This window comes from Ostrea edulis, chromosome 2, assembly GCF_947568905.1.
Source record: "Ostrea edulis chromosome 2, xbOstEdul1.1, whole genome shotgun sequence".
NCBI lineage: Eukaryota > Metazoa > Mollusca > Bivalvia > Ostreida > Ostreidae > Ostrea > Ostrea edulis.
The window spans coordinates 70,267,964-70,285,396 of NC_079165.1; the positions used below are offsets into that span (position 1 = coordinate 70,267,964).

The following is a 17,433-nucleotide window of genomic DNA, read 5'->3' on the forward strand; positions in this document are numbered from 1 at the left end:
GAAACATTTATAATTAAATTATGGTGCTCAGATAATTGTATTCTACTGAAGAAATCTTTTTGTGTGAATGTTATACCAGACACGTTGAAACAGGGGGTTGGGGTGGGCAGGGTGCCTGGTCTGTCCCCTATTTACAATTACTTTTTCGTTATTTTAACACACAATTCCCATATTTTCTACATGCAAAGTTCGATTGATTTGCTGCCTCCTCCCCATTTTTTTTAAAAAAAAGTAATAATGAAAGGCAGTTGATGTTTGAAGTGCTGAATTGATTGATGAATTACATATATTGTTGAACTTCCCTCTCGAGAATATTTCACTGAATATAGAGACGTCACCATTTTCGGTGAAGGGCTGCAAAATTTAGCCCTATGTTCAGCGCTTACGGCCTTTAAGCAGAGAGGGATCTTTTTCGTGCCACACCTGCTGTGACACGGGACCTCGGATTTTGCGGTGTCATCCTTCGAAGGACTGTCCCATTATGTCAAGCAAGGGCTACTAAGTACCTATTCTAATCCGGATCCCCACGGGAAGTGCTGAATTGAAGAATACGTGTAGTGAACTAATCTTTGCCCCCCCCCCCCTCCTACGATTTATAAGATAATGAGATTTTAACAGAAGTACTTTATTGCTTGTCAACAATTTTAATGCAAGTGCGAAGTGAACCCCAGCTGACCCTTCCCCTACTTTAAAAAACAATGCTACGTGCTTCTATATCTCAATTTCAAGAAGGAATTGTTAAACTTAAGAGTTTCGTGCAATTTGAGAGAGTTTTAGTACTTTACAATTGAATATTTTCATGTCCAAACCCAAACTATCAATTTAAAAAAAATTCTAATTGAATTCAAATATGAACACCGATATCACTCTTGTAAGTTTCCACTATATTGTAAATACAAAATTTTTCAATAGTTGAAATTCATGAATGCTTGTAAGCTAACACTAAGTGATCAATATTATTTCCTCCTGTCGAATGACATTGTACATCGAAATAGGACTCTCTCTATCTATCTCTCTCTCACATGTATGTACATGCAAAGTGACGGTAAATAATTGTCAATCCCGAAGAGACAACCAGGGGTAGATCCAGGAATTGAGCCACTTTGTGAGGCAGTGGGTCCAGGGGCGAAGTCCCCGGAAGCTCCTGGATTTTACAGATTTTATGGGGCTTGAAATATTTCTCCTTTCAAGTCATTTGTACTATTTTCTATCATTCTAATAAGGTGAAATAAATAAAATGACCCAAATTTTAAGGGGTTTTGGAAAAAATTAAGTTCTCCCAATAAAGTAATTCAAGAAATCAAAGGATTTTGTCATTTATTTCTCCAGGAGTGGAAGAAATTATTGCTTCTTTTATCGTTTAGTACATTTTCCGAAACAAGATACCGCGATTTACTTTAAATTTGAAAATTTAGGGGAGGGGGGGGGGGGCGCCGGCTCTCCCCTCTAAATCCGCCACTGACAACAACGTTTGAAAACTGCACTATATTCCCTCTTATATACATGTTCATGTATATATTTTTTGTGTAATCAAATGTCTATTTTGGATTGTGCATGTCATACCCGTATTTTCAACCCTAAAATGTATGTTATCGATTATTAATCTTGCTTGTATATAATTATCTATAGATATTGAATTGTGCATGCAATTTATCCAAATACATGCACTGTGTACATGCACATGCATTATCAAAAACTGCAAAAAAAACCTTGAGCGGTCAAGCATTGAATAAGGGGGAAATATTCGACTTTAATATTTCCCGATTCAACTTGAGACATCCTTATTGTGTATAATCTGTATAATGGGATCACAACTGTCGAAATAAAAATGGAGTTTATGATTTTGTTTCGTAGATTTATCAGCAGAACGAGCATCTAACATTTTAAAAGTACACATATATGTAAATAGCTGTCTGCACTTATGCGTTTTCTAGGTAAGCATGCTATGTGCATTACTTATGTGTATGTACTGTATTTTGCAAGCATTGAATGTGTTGTATGTATACGATGCTCTTTGTGTATTTCATTCTATCAGTATGCAAGTGGCAAATAATTTCTTTGCGTTTATTTCATGCTATTTAATTGATATCGTCGCTAATTTCATTTTGTCGTCTTTTCGCCTCGAAATAACGAAAAGACGACAAATTTTTAAAAAAGGCACAGGCAAGACAATGTTATAATTCTGAAAACACAACGTTTGAATTTAAGCGCGCCATTTTGCATCTCTTTCGATCTCGATCACTTGAAAGTTTATCATAACATAATGATGTAACCACATAACATAATGATGTAACCACATAACGTAATGATGTAACCACATAACATAAAGAAGCATCAACATAACGTAATGATGTAACCACATAACATAAAGAGGTATCGACATAACGTAATGATGTATCGACATAACGTAATGATGTACATCTGTAACCACATAACATAATGATATAACCACATAACATAAATAAGTATCGACATAACGTAATGATGTATCGAAATATCGTAATGATGTAACCACATAACATTATATAAATATTGCATGTATTTGAGGGTAACATTGAAAATTTTCACCCCGAGAAAACCATTGTCAACCGAGGCGTAGCCGAGGTTGACAATGGTTTCTCGAGGGGTGAAAATTTCAATGTTACCCTCAAATACATGCAATATTTGTTTTATTATACTGAATGTTATGTAAACTGGGAAGCAGAAAAACTTACGTCTGTTGACATTTGATCAATCACTGTCGTGCGATATTTCGTATTTCGATGCGGGTACTCGCGTTTATTACAAACGCTCAAACGACGTCGTCTAGCAATCTACGGCGAACCATACGCGCATAAATTTGACGCATGTGATAATTTTTTATAATATCACCCGTTGTCAAGTACTGTTACCCGTTGCTAGATACTATCACCCTGAGTCGCGTGTTTTCTGTTCTCAGAGGGTAACAATATGTTTTTTCAAATGCTTCTCGACCAATCAGGTTCGAGTATTTTACATGAAAGTATAATAAAATGATGTATCGACATAACGTAATGATGTAACCACATAACATAATGATATAACCACATAACATAAAGAGGTATCGACATAACATAAAGAGGTATCGACATAACGTAATGATGTAACCACATAACGTAATGATATAACCACATAACATAAAAAGGTATCGACATAACGTAATGATGTAACCACATGACGTAATGATATAACCACATAACATAAATAAGTATCGACATCACGTAATGATGTAACCACATAACATAAAGATGTATCGAAATAACGTAATGATGTAACCACATAATATAAAGATGTATCGACATAACGTAAGGCTGATTTACACTATAAGGCAGAAACGGCGTTCCATAGGCGAGGGATCCTTGCTCCTCTTGGGCTTCTGATCCCGCCTCTGGTGTGTCCGGGGGTCCGTGTTTGCATAACTATTTGATTGGTATTGCTTGTAGGAGTTGTGGGATTGATCACTGTTCGTTATTATTACCTTTCACAAATGTGCCACTCAAATGAACTTGCATGTATCTATAAAATTGACGGTGGCCGAGAGGTTAGAGCGTTCGCCCCGCATGCGAAAGGCGGGGATTCGAATCCCGGCCGCGACAGACCCCAATCGTTAAAACAGGTAGTGACAGTTCCATCGGGAAACGCTCGGCATCAGGTGTGAATGTCACGGGTCCTCGGGGATGACCTTAAAAACGGATGGCCCGTGTCACAGTACGTATGGCACGCTAAAGAACCCTCACTGCTCAATGGCCATAAGCGCCGAGCATAGGCCTAAATTTGAAGCCCTTCACCGGTCTTGGTGACGTCTCCATATGAATGAAAATTTCTCGAGTGAGACGTTAAGCAAGATACAATCAATCAATGTATTTGATTAACTGTTTATAAATAAGACACTTGCGCATTGCCTCCCCGAACTGGTGACCCCGAGGTCACTGCACATCGAAAATTGAGAACAGAAATGAATTATAATGCTTAGTCAGAAAGACAATAATTTGTGAATCGACATTTTCTGCTGATTTAATGGATTTATTACTTAAGATCACTATGATTCATTGAGATCATTAAGCACAGAAATGTTCACTTAATAATTTGGATTTGGATATCCTATTAAGTGAAATTTTCTGTGCTTTATATTTATTTAAATATTTCTTCACCTAGGGCAGTTATGTTCATTTAAGAATTCATTGCTATTTCCGTGCTTTATATATAAAATCTTTCAAATACAATGTGCATCTTGTATGATCCTCTTAAATGTACGTTAAATAACTGTATCCCATTTCCATTCTCAATGACCGTGTAGCGTGTGACAGCGTGGCGAGAATTCCATCGTCATCGAAAACAAATTTTCCTAGACTTGTCTAGATGGTCAAGTGGTCTAGCGCTCTGGTTACCAGCTGGTAGGAGGTCGTGTGTTCAACCCCTGGTAGGGGCGGAAATGGGTATCCAAATAAAGTGATATATATATGCATATATATATATATATATATATATATATATGGGGATGCTAACTCCTCCTAGGCACATGATCCCACCTTTGGTGTGTCCAGAGGTCCGTGGTTGCCCAACTATCTATTTTGTATTGCTTGTAGGAGTTATGAGATTGATCTTCCATATATATATGAAGCATAGAAAATTTCACTTTATTTGGATACCCACTTCCGCCCATACCCGGGGTTGAACTCACGACCTGCAGAACCAAATCTGCTAGACCGCTCGACCATCTAGGCAAGTCAAAACACTTGCTTTCGATGACGATGGAATTATCGCCACGCTGTCACGCGATATATATATATATATATATATATATATATATATATATATATATATATATCAATTTACCGTCTACAGCTTTTATTACTTTATGTGTTTGTATAAATGTTGTTAAATGAGTGCGATATAAATAACTTTTAGTTGTCAACAATTTACAATATTCACATTTCCAATATTTCTGCCTTGAATATCTCTACAAATTATCATGATACCTTGTACCTCAGGAATGCGTTGCAGTGGTAAACAACAGGCGTATGAATATAGTAAGTGTATTTTGATGATTGGGAATTCTTGCAGAAATGAAAGAATAAAGTAAATATAAGACGTAAAGTTCATTTTTGAAAATATATCAGGTTATGAACGGCATACTTTTCATGAAGTGCGACGCGCTAACATATTCCATAAAGTATGCCGGCGTGACGCGATATAAGTCATACATACCCTCATAGATTTTTTTTTTCAAAAATGACATTTATTTCTTTAAAATATACCACGTCACAGATATGGTGTTTTCCTGACATATTGGGTCTATTCATAATGGTAATGGCAAGATAATGGTAATGGCAAGGAAAACAATACTTTCTTTAGTGTAATTTCTTCCGAATTTAGTTTCTGGATGTTTCTTTATTTTCCGTGAGCCATGCGGCTCATTGGACTTAATTACATACAATACAGTTTTAAAATATAACAACATACAGTATACAGTATATGGAGAGTGCATAAACTTAAATAACATTCCAAAGTGATCTTGTTTAACATGCAATCATATGCATGCATATATTCATACATTATAATACTGATTAACAAAAAGTGCATAAAGTAGATATATAATAGTCTATTGTGCTAATTTGCAAGACTTTACTTACGTAATTTTGTGGCATATTTAAGATTTTTACCTAAATTACTCAGTTCTGTAACGTTATTTACACTCAGTAATTTTATAAGTTTATATACACTTGGTTTTACATGGTAGAATTGTTTAATATATCTTTTTCTTATTTCGTTATATAAAGGACATCTTAGAATGAAATGAAATTCATCTTCAATATCATTTAAACTACACTGTTTGCAAATTCTCATTTTTCTGGGAACATTATTATGTCTACCAGTTTCTATACATAATGAATGTGATGACGTTCTGTATCGGGTAATAAGTTGCTTACTGTACGTGTCTAATGGTTTTGTTAAATAATACTGTATACAAAAATTGTCAACAAGATGCCTATACAGCATACACTTTGGTGAATTTTCAAAACTACACATAATTTTTTGCCTGTACATATCTATTATTCTGTGCTCAATAATTCTATAAATATCTTGATTCCTTCTGTGGTTCCTAGATTTGACAGTTCTTCTTTAATATTAGTTACCCAATTATTATTATAAGTGGACATATCTTCGTAACAAGCCTTTAGAATACAATTGTCTGTGTTCTTTAGCTTTATCTAATATTTAAAAAGTTTTAATTTTCTCTTAACACATAAAGGTAATCTTCCTAATTCACAATAGACCATATTGTTACATGTTTTTCTAATTAGAATTTAGTAGAATTCTCTTCCTTTTTAATTATTTGCTCTTTGAGAATTTTCAAATACCTAGTCATAAACGTTCCCAGGACACTAAACCCAACAATATAGATTAACTTCATGAACGTACATTCGCATCCATTATTTATGATGATAAAAAATTCAATTAATCTGATAAAACTGTTTTGCAGGAAAAATTGAGTGATATATTCTACTTCGCATTCCTAAATATACATCCCTCAAGACAATTGACTTAAAATGTCAGTTTGTGGTTTCAGTAGAATGAATGTTGTTCGTGCTCTGGTTTGCCCGAGTGATTAATAAAGCAAGCATCAACAATACAACGGTCTTGTTTTTTTTAAATTTACATTTGTTTACAGTGATTATTGTATATACATGTAATTTTTTATAAAATTGAAGTAAGTACATGAGTTTGTACTCATCTACAATTGTGCTTTCCTTTCCTCTGCAGTTTGAATAAGTATTAAATATACACCATATGGACAGCACTTGACCTCCGAACAATATATGTGAGGGATTGTCCCTAGGTCGTAAAGGTTGAGATGCATGGCTTAAATACCTCTAAATGAAAAATGATCCATGTGACCACCTTATAATGACTTGTGCATGGAGCATCACATCGCGTTTTGCAATCTACAGCAGGGTTGAGGTATCTGTAACTTCGACATTGTGGGGACATCCTTTTAAGAATGCATGTGTTGCCAATAACCGTGCTGTTACTTTCGATCGTGCATTCTTGTCTTGGAGTTTGTACAACCACGCCAATTCAGCATGAGGTCACAGGTAAGCGCGCGAATTTAGTGCAGTGTGTCCTTCAGCACAATACAGAATCCGTGTGTTCGTGCATTAAACGAGCCGTTCCTAGCAAGAAAGGTCATTATCTTATCCAACAATATTTTTAAAAAAACACGTCATATTAATGAAAAAAACGTTACATCATTTTTGCATATTTGTAAAGAAAAAGGTCATGATTACCAATCACAAGTTGGTTGTCATTTTTAACAACAATCAACATGGCTCTAATATTTTGAGGGATGCTCTCTATAGTTCACACTTTAGCACTAATGTACTTAAGGGCCCTCTCTGCTAGGAACAGTTGTTTATAGCAAATTGTTATCATTTCGAAACACTTAAACCACTGACAGACAGATCACACACCATAAGTCAAAGACCGAGATGTGAGTCCACTTTGTACTGTAATGTGTATGTCAAATGGAAAAGCTCGTAAATGATATTGTATTACTTAACAGCAAGTGCTTCTGATCTAGAAATGACAATCTTTTAAACACATATGCATGAAATTATCTCGAGTTGATTGTTTTTTAGTATGTTTTGTCTCGTGTGTACCTTGCACTTGTACATGTACCTGAATATCCCCTAGAATATATCCATTGAATCTCATATGACTATATAATAAATCATAACCCCTATGTCACAAAAGAATCTCATCTGTTTGAAGAGAAATTCATTTTTAAGAAAATGAATATTATCGGGAAAAATAATTCTCCCACACGAAAACATTTTCCTAGAGAATTTCAACAAAATACATTTCATTTCCCTTAAAAGACAAAATTCCATTAGAGAATTCCCTAAAATCTTTCAGAAATGAAGCCAACATTGTTGTCGTGATAAAAATATCACAAGAAAAATGCGACGGAAAACAACAATTTATAAGTGGTAGAGCATTGCTGAATAATTTTCCGTCCACTTTTTCTTTTGATACCTTCATCATTTGTAAAGATGCTTCATATACTATCATTTAATTAGTGTATTAAAACAAAAGCAAATATGAATATTTATCTGTAATTGACATGATTAATACTTGAAGCGTTGTATGTAGGAATACAGAATAACAAAAAAAAAAAAATCCCAACAAAGTCGTCAGGGTCATAATGATTGCGATGAAATGGATTTATGGGGAAATGGAAGGTACAATTGTTAAATACGCAGTTAGAAATAAAACTTGATGAATGATTTTAGAGAAAACTTCAGTACTTGTTGCGAAGTGGGGATCTAGGGGTTTGGTTTGACCTGAGGCTGAGGAAGCATACTTGAGTGGACTCGACTGATTCTGAAGACGGGTCATGGGGCGATAACGACGAGAAAGCCCGAGCAACGTTAACACCCTCTGTAATACGGCCTGGTGGTGGTCGTACATGTAAATGGCGGACATCAACTTCCGTGTCAATAAGAGCCTGTATTCCTTAGACAATGCGCGGTGTATTTAAGAGAACATACAGTATCAGTTTGTGATGTTGGGCCTAGTGATGAAACGATTGTCGCCGATGATCGATTGTCGGTCGTTCAGAGACCTACGATGCTACTAATCGATTACAAAATAAAAGTCGCCGACATCGTTGACCAAATAAAATCCGGATATCACTTCAACTTTGTTCAAATTTTATTTTCTGTATGTCAAACCCGATCGAAAATAAGCATAGAAAATGGCGGGAGATAAAAAGGACGGTAACAACAATAACATTCAACAGTCAAATAAAGGAGCCTATCTCTGATATCTGTGATACATTGAGATTATAGATAAATTCCATCACTTGATATATTGGAATTCTGATTTATATACCAGTGAATAAATGAAACAAAGAAGAATTCAAATGTTGTTCCATACATTTAATGATTCTGTTACATCTAATTTGAGGGGAAAACACTTAAATGCCAATTCCGATTATAATCGATTACATGCGTCCGATTATTGCCGATAATCGATTGTGGTATTAGGTCCGATTGCCCATCACTAGTTGGGCCTGAATTCGGAAAACTGTTAGCGTTTGCAAGGCTTTGCTATGTACCATATGTCGGTCTCTAACAATGATTGAAGAGAGAAGCAAATTTTTCAGGGGTATGACAGGACATTGTGAACCTCGGTTGGCACACATATTTTTGTCGTGTGGTGCCTTCTGATTTTCTAGTCCACCCTGCCAATTCTTTTGTTTCGTTTCGTGTGAGAGGGGCACATATTCTACACCATGATCATCATGGAGACAAAGGAGGGACTGGGGGGGGGGGGGTAAGATGCTTTTGGAATTCTATATTCCCCGCAAAACAAACCAAATCGACAAATCAAAGCACGCTAATACGAGGCTTGTCAAATAACAAGATATGATCAGCTGGGAGGATGACGGCTGTGTGTTGTGCTGGTTTTTACAATACAAGCTATCTATTTTGTTTTAATTTTTGAGAGTTGAAGTTTGTTCAAATTCCCTAAGCCATCACACACAGTGCGCATGCGTATATTGCGTAGGGCTGTGGCGTGGGCCTCTTTTCATCCTTTTTGTTTGAAGTAATGTACACTGTATGTCCCAGATAATGTTCTCCAAATAATATAATCCTATATTATATTAAATATATACTATAAAAACTAAAATTTAAAACAAAGGAAGCTTATTTCAAATTATGAGCACTTTAGCAACAGATATTTTCGTTTTACAAATGACAGGAATAGATAATTTGTAAACGAGCATTGCACGTTCGGCATTGTGTGGACGAGTTCATTGCTGATTCAACACGGTTATTGCAGAGATTAAAGGAATGCCGCGTCCATTACTTTCCAACACACGTCAATACGTAATCCAATTGGTACATATCAAACGCCCACAAGAAAAATAAATATTTGTTAAATGTCTATGCAATGGATCTTTCGTGATACCCCATGATTTTTACACTTCATGTAACACAACAATAAAACCGATAAATGATAATTCAGTTTCATGATCATAAAAACTAATCAAAATATGTTGCCATGAAATTTATAAATGACTGAAGCATATTTATCATTCAATATAATCATTCCTCTGCATTCCGAGATCGATACACATGTCAACAAACATGGCTATGCACAGAAAAGTTAACCCTCTTCCACATGTGCATTAATTTGTTGAACTGTGTATTCAGAGCAGTTGATATTATCCGTAAACATAAAACTAAATGCTTAAATATTTTTAAAATACATCTCACCTTTTTTGTCAGCACCCCCCCCCCCAAAACCCCCACATGTAATCCACCTTAGAACCTGTCATGAATGACCTCACGAAATGACCTAATTCGTAGTTGTGTAGACTGTATATGTAATAGAAATAAAATTTTAGTTACCGTGGGTGATGCGGGTCTTGAAATGTTGTTTGAAATATAAAAGCCTCGACTAACGCCTCGGATTTTGTGTTTCAAAACAACATTTCTTGACCTCAGAGGATAGCCTGCAACATACACGCGTACTTTATTTCCTAATTAGAGGATTGAAAGTTAAGACATACTCCATAACACACCCAAGTCTCTCTCTCCGCCCCCCCCCCCCCCCTCTCTTTATATATATAAATTGATACAGTCCTTGCATATAGTAAATAACTGAAATATATGAATATATAAATTCACTGAACCAGTGATGACTGCGCAAATTTAGTAAAAATAAATCTATTAAATAAAAAAAAATAACAGTGGAGTTACTTTTTGATGCAGTAATTTTTTTCTTTGTATGTTTTAAAAAGTTCCAACTCTCAGGAGATCATTTTGTACTTTGATTCTGTAAAGGCCTCGTTTGCTTTGCTTAATCAATATCTTTTCCTCTTAAAAGTCAAAAATTCTGCTGATGTCACTCACTTTCATGGTATTCTTGTGGTATCCGTGTGATTTATTTTCACAATCCATTTTTGGTTGACCTTCTGTATAAAACCATCTTAAATGCTCATTCAATTCAGTTGAAGAAATTGAGTACAAATCCAAAAGCCAAATCACGTATCTAGAGTACCCATCAATGCATCCATTAATGCAGATACCAAAGGATTTTAGTTTGTCGTAAGAGTCTATATGCCACATGAAGTCCAGACCAGGATTTGTATAAACACGGCGTCTTAGTCTCCCTCTTCTACGAAGTTGCACACCTAACGGATCAATTATCTGAAGCAGAAGTCGAACAGTTTCTTGTGTCACGGTATACCCGGACTGAATACATTGAAGATGCATTAATTTATATCCATGAAGTTTGTCTGATGTCTCCATTTTTCCTTCAATGAATAAAGCCACTTCAAGCAAATCAGAATATTGCTTTCTTCTAAACAGTTGAGCGGAAGAAAGGACTCTTTTAAGTGTTCTCTTGCTTATCACAACGTTGTTAAACTCTGCCAAATAATGTAAAATTTCACCTTGATTCAATCCAAGAAAATGGTAGAAATGTACCTTTTCCAGTAACTTCATCTTTATCTTGTGTTTCTTTCATATTTTCAACACAAGAGTTCCAATACGCAATTTCCGAGTTGCCCAATAGTTATTTCCCTTTGTGGAACTCTTACGCACAGTGAGACGCAAAACATACATGTACTATCCTCCACATGCGATGGGTACAAATGCTTATCGCTGCCTTCATATATTGCCTTAAGGCCGATTATCAGTCATCATGCAACCACCCAATCGGCAGGGACGCACAATATGCATTGTAAAGCACCTTTGAGCGTACATGGTGTATGAAAAGGGTGCTATATAAACATGGTATTATTATTAATATTAGTAAGTTTATTAGTATTTAATAATAAATTAGTTCGAACAAAAATCGATAATCACCATTTTTCTTTGATTAAAATATCACTCGTGCAGAGGAGGAAATAAAAAATATTTTTATATTTAATTTAATGGCCTAATTCAAACAAATAATATTCTTGATATGGTCAGTTTAATATATACCAACGGCTGATATAAACAAAATTTACACTTTCATGACTTTTATCCGTATTTACATAGCTAATCTATTATAGTATATGTATACATCTTGTACCCACGCAAGCGTTCAACAGAACACTTAACGTACCTTCATCACAGAAGAGCTGATATCTCGGAAGTTGCGTATTAGTATTTCGTCCTAACAAATTCTTTTTCGTCCAAACAAATTGATAATTCGTCAGAATTTCTGTTTCGTCCGAACAAATTGGTAATTCATCCGAACGAAATGGTAATTCGTCAGGATTTCTATTTCGTCCGAACGAATTGGTAATTTGTCCGAACGAAATGGTAATTCGTCCGAACGAATTGGTAATTTGTCCGAACGAAATGGTAATTCGTCCGAATGAATGACTAATTCGTCCTAACAAATTGGTTATTCCTCCGAACGAATTGCTATTTCGTCCGAACGAATTTTTTATTTCGTTCGAACAAATTGGTAATTCGTCCGAACGAATTTAATTTGTCTGAACAATTTGCTAATTCTTCCGAACGAATAATATATTTTTTTATTTGGCCTTTCTACGCCGCCGTACTTATGATTCAAAGACTAATAAAAGTAATATTCTTCTTGCAGACTTCAAAAGATTACGATATTTCTGTGAATACCATCACTACGACAAAATGATGGGGCTGACCAAAATCAAGCTTCGTCACGGATCAATATTTGAAACTGTTGATTCATGCCAGAGATGTCGATGTACCCAGAACGGACTAGATTGCTGCGAGTAAGATTGTGTAAAATCTATTTCAAACTTTAGGATTTTGAGTATGTATTATAGTGTGAGAGGAAGAACTACATTGTATGCACTGTATTCAGTCAATACTATTGTTACCTGTATTATTGGGTGCAGGAAGAGGGAATTCTTGCTTTAATTCATTAGCATCTGTAGACATGATAGATTGCTGCTATGTGATTGTGAAGGGTTAACAAAACATTCATCTTACATGGCAACTGATAATTATACACCTCTCAAAGAGGGTGAGGGTATACTGGAATCCTGTTGCCCGTCTCTATGCATGTTCTAAACAGCGAAAAGTGGTTCGTATAATTTTCATGTTCCTTTTTGTTAAAAAAAACCCCACATGCAAATACAGATGTATGCAAATTTTCCTTTTAAAAGGACTGCAGTACGTTGACTATAGGCATATTTTTCTAAATGTCAAGTCGAAAGCCACTATTGTTTCTTCTAATGTAGAAGCGTTTGAACAAATTCTACTTCATAAGAATATAAAAACAGGTCAGCTAACGCGGGAGCACAATTCGTGTCAATGGGAATTCCAACAGACTGTCGGAAGACCTTATCACTAAAGACTACGATCATATTGTCAATGAGGTACTCCAGCATATTTTTTAATTCAACTTCAGAGTACTTGTGTATTGAATCAGAGTGGTGTTTAACAGAGTAATGTTATGGATCACTAGGTATGAATATTTCCTTTTTCCATTTTTGGTGAATGATCGTGTAAAATGTTGAAATGTCATACGTTTTGATGTTGTTGATTTGAGAAAAGTTTTACTATTTTAAATTTAATAAAAACAATTTTTGTTAGAATTTTATAGAATCAAAATTAAGTTTACACCATTTCTGGCAGATGTGACATAGTACGTTTTTCCTTCAAAGCTGTTAATATTGTCGTGAGGAGCAAAGATAGGGACTTGGTAGAACATTTTCTCGATCCAGCAATGTATCTTTCTTCGTAAGGACTGTTGTGAACGTTAGGAATCCAGTATACAAGTAGGTACGGCAATTCATATTAATCCATCCCATTGACTGGAATATCACGAATTGTGCTCCCATGTTAGCTGACCTGTTTTCATATACTGATCCCACCCCTGGTGTGTCTAGGGGTCCGTGTTTTGTATTTTATTTTGTATTCCTTTTAAGAGTTATGAGATTGATCACTGTTTGTTATATTCACCTTTTATGCAAATGAAACTCGCTTTTAGGACACATCTTTGGAAGTTCATCCACCTCCTGGTCCGGTTGCTGTATCTGACCAGTATTTTGTGATTCATTGACTCTGGTTAAGGACATCATATTGGAATATTCTCGACTTATGGAAAGTGTAAAGTAAACTTAAGTCAAAATTCACTATTAATACCGATTGTTAGGCCGCTCTTGGCACACTGATTTGATTACAGATCACCCCCATTTACCCGATTAAGATATAGGGATCACGGCGGGTGTGACCGGTCGATAGGGGATGCTTACTCCACCTAAGCACCTGATCCCACCAAAGTATATCCATGGTCCGTGTTTGCCCAACTCTCTATATTGTATTCCGTTTAGGATTTATGAGATCGATCACTGTTCGTTATCTTCACCTTTCCTATGATATTTGCAACTCTTAAACCGTATTTTGAATCTGTCCCACATCCAGCATTTAAGGGACTGTGCTTTGGGACAGCGTAAGCTTATCACATATGATCTAGTAAAACAAACTTGCTGATGACTACGCAGTTGCTCTGTTTACTGGATATCCTATCTCAAGATAAACATAAAGATGTATTTTGAAACTTTTCAATACTTTAGAGAACATAAGAATTTGGATCACAAAATTAGCAATAGTTTTCAAGGTATATATCGTACATTTACGAAGCTGTATCAAAGGTTATTTAGAAATTATATTGAATATTAAATACATTTTTCAAATATACCCATTTTGAAGTATGTCCCCGCTGCCATAGTAGTCTGGTTAGGAGAAATCTATGTTTAACATATTGTAATTTTGGGGTACCTGTAAAGTGCGAAACGAAACGAAATCTACCGAAACGAAACCTACCGAAACGAAACGAAACCTAACGAAACGAAACAGATTGTATAACTGAACTCTTTTAATTATAATAATTAAAAATGGTATCTTAGGCCCCTGTGAAAGTTACCACATATAACATTCGCCTCCCCTTTGATGTAGTCTTTCGGCTTGACTGTTACAAAGTTTTAAAAGTTGGAAAAAGGGGGGGGGGGGGGAGTAAGCACAAAGTACATATCCGTAGTTGATTAAATACCATGTACAATTAGTTTTGGATCGATAAATTTCAGAACCGAGGGTTACAGTCTCAGAGATCTGGGGAAACACATTATACGAGGGGTGGGATCGCCGACGTTGGATCCGCCTTTGGACATAGATACATTGTTTGAAGAAGCTCGTGTCTGATAAAATTGAAAGCAGGAAGAGCTCTTAACCTCTTATTTTATCTCTAACTGCTGAGGTGCGAGTACTTTCAATAATGGAAAAACTTTTGGGGTGTTGCTAAGACGGGGAATTGAAAACGGGACAGAAAACGGAATTTTTTTAATTCAAGAATATTAGGAGGAGGTCGGCATTTTGTAAACTGAAAAGGCTTAAGAACGAGGGAATTTTAAGCAGAAATCACAAAGAGAATGGGAGGGCATATTCAGAATCCACCGTTTGATATACTACATACAAATACACAATATCCACATGTATACATATATTTGTCTTTAGAGCAAAAAATACTGAATCATGTATTTATGTCCAAAAGCGGATCCAACGCCGACGACCCCATCCCTCGTTTAGTGTGTTTCCCCAGACCTCTGACCTGTGAGACTGTAACCTTCCGTTCTGAAATTTATGGATCCGAAGCTAATTGCACATGATATTTATGTACTTTGTGCTTAACCTCCCCCCCCTTCCAACTTTTAAAACTTGTATCAGTCAAGCCGAAAGCCTACATCAAAGGGGAGGCGAATTTTATTTATGTGTAAACTTTAACAAGGGCCTAAGATACCATTTTTAATTACTATAATTAAAAGAGTTCGATTATACAATCTGTTTGTTTCGTTTCGGTGGGTTTCGTTTCGTTTCGGTAGATTTCGTTTCGTTTCGGTAGATTTCGTTTCGATTTCGTTTCGCACTTTACAGGTACCCTGTAATTTTGGAGTTAAACAAATTCTTGCAATTGATTTTCATCGATATTTTTTTTTTTTAATTTTATTGATCTGAAGAATGGTATTATTGTCAGCTATTTCAAATCTAACATTTACTTTTTTTATTACAGAGCTGGATTAAAGATAGATGTACCACCAGCATCCATCCCGATTGAATGTCATGTTATTGAGGACGGGTGTGACCAGTATTTGGTATTAAAGTCGGACAACATCACTGACTGTGCCACTGGGAGACCGGCTAGAATTGTACGACAAGAACAAATGGCTGAAGACAGTCGAAGGCAATATATTGAAGAAATTCTGTATAAGGAGACAATGAGAGCAGCTGGTTTATCTAATGGGGCAAATGCTGATGGCGAGGGAAATCCGTTCCAACAATGGATCCTTTTGGACTACTTCCTTAATGACGCATTTGTCGGACGTATTCCATCTCCAGTTGAACAACAAAATACTCCTGGATTGTCCTTTTCCTCGCCAGTCAAAGCAAACTTAGCTGAATCGAGTCTAGGCGCAGTTGGTAAAGAGGTGATTAACAAACTTGGAGGACCGGAAGCTGCTCGCACAGCGCTGATGAACAGGATAAAAAAGGCTAAAACTGGTGTTTCAATAAACCCAAAGCCTATCGACGACAACATGGGACTTCTTTTAGTATTGTCACTTTTATCGAATTAATGACTTCTGATGAAAACAGGGAATAAATTCGATATCTATAGTTATTGACTACGTTCTGATGAATCCGAGAATTCATCTTACCATGTGGTTTTCTATAATATACTACAGTATTTTATTTACAATCGAATTTCCCATAGTGTGTAATCAATAAACAATGAAAAGAAACAAAGATAATGCATATGTCTGCAATATTTGTTATCGTGTATTCTGCATTATATCTGTGTATGATAAAATTAAACTATCATATGTACCAAATTTAAACGTGTTTTACACTACATCAGTATTTTTTAACAATATACACTGCAACATACATATTTTATTGTTAAGACATTTGTAACAAAAGGATTAAGCACAGAAACACCATCAATATGTATCAATTGATGACACAAAATAATGTTCTGTGTCTAACCTCAAGGATACCAAAGGTCATTTTCACATATTTGTTTTACATACATGTAAACCATAACTGAAAATTCTGACAGTAGATATACTTCTTAACATGTATAGGTTTGTTGATATGGTATGTACAGATACGAAAGTAAACTAAAAAAAATGACCAAATCGTGTTATAAACAATTGTACACTGAAAAATAATTTTGATTGTCAGTAATTTTAATGGAGGTATTTCCCCATAAAGATACTGTCAAACACTAATATTGACGATTACGAAATATATAAACGTGTAAAACCAATATCAGATGAAATAAATCAAATAACAACAAACAATGGCACAAAAATATCACGATCTACTGTAAATATATGCTTTACATGACTATACAAAATTCGAAAAC

The 17,433-nt window shown here is 35.5% G+C and overlaps 1 protein-coding gene across 1 annotated transcript; it reads left to right on the forward strand.

Moving 5' to 3' along the window:
- The first annotated feature begins 7,021 nt into the window (after positions 1-7,021).
- On the forward strand, positions 7,022-16,642 carry LOC125680036 (uncharacterized). The gene is made up of 3 exons (XM_048919481.1): positions 7,022-7,115; positions 12,631-12,781; positions 16,081-16,642. Exons 1-3 carry the CDS (start codon positions 7,022-7,024, stop codon positions 16,640-16,642), a joined length of 807 nt encoding a protein of 268 aa, XP_048775438.1.
- Positions 16,643-17,433: the final 791 nt, after the last annotated feature.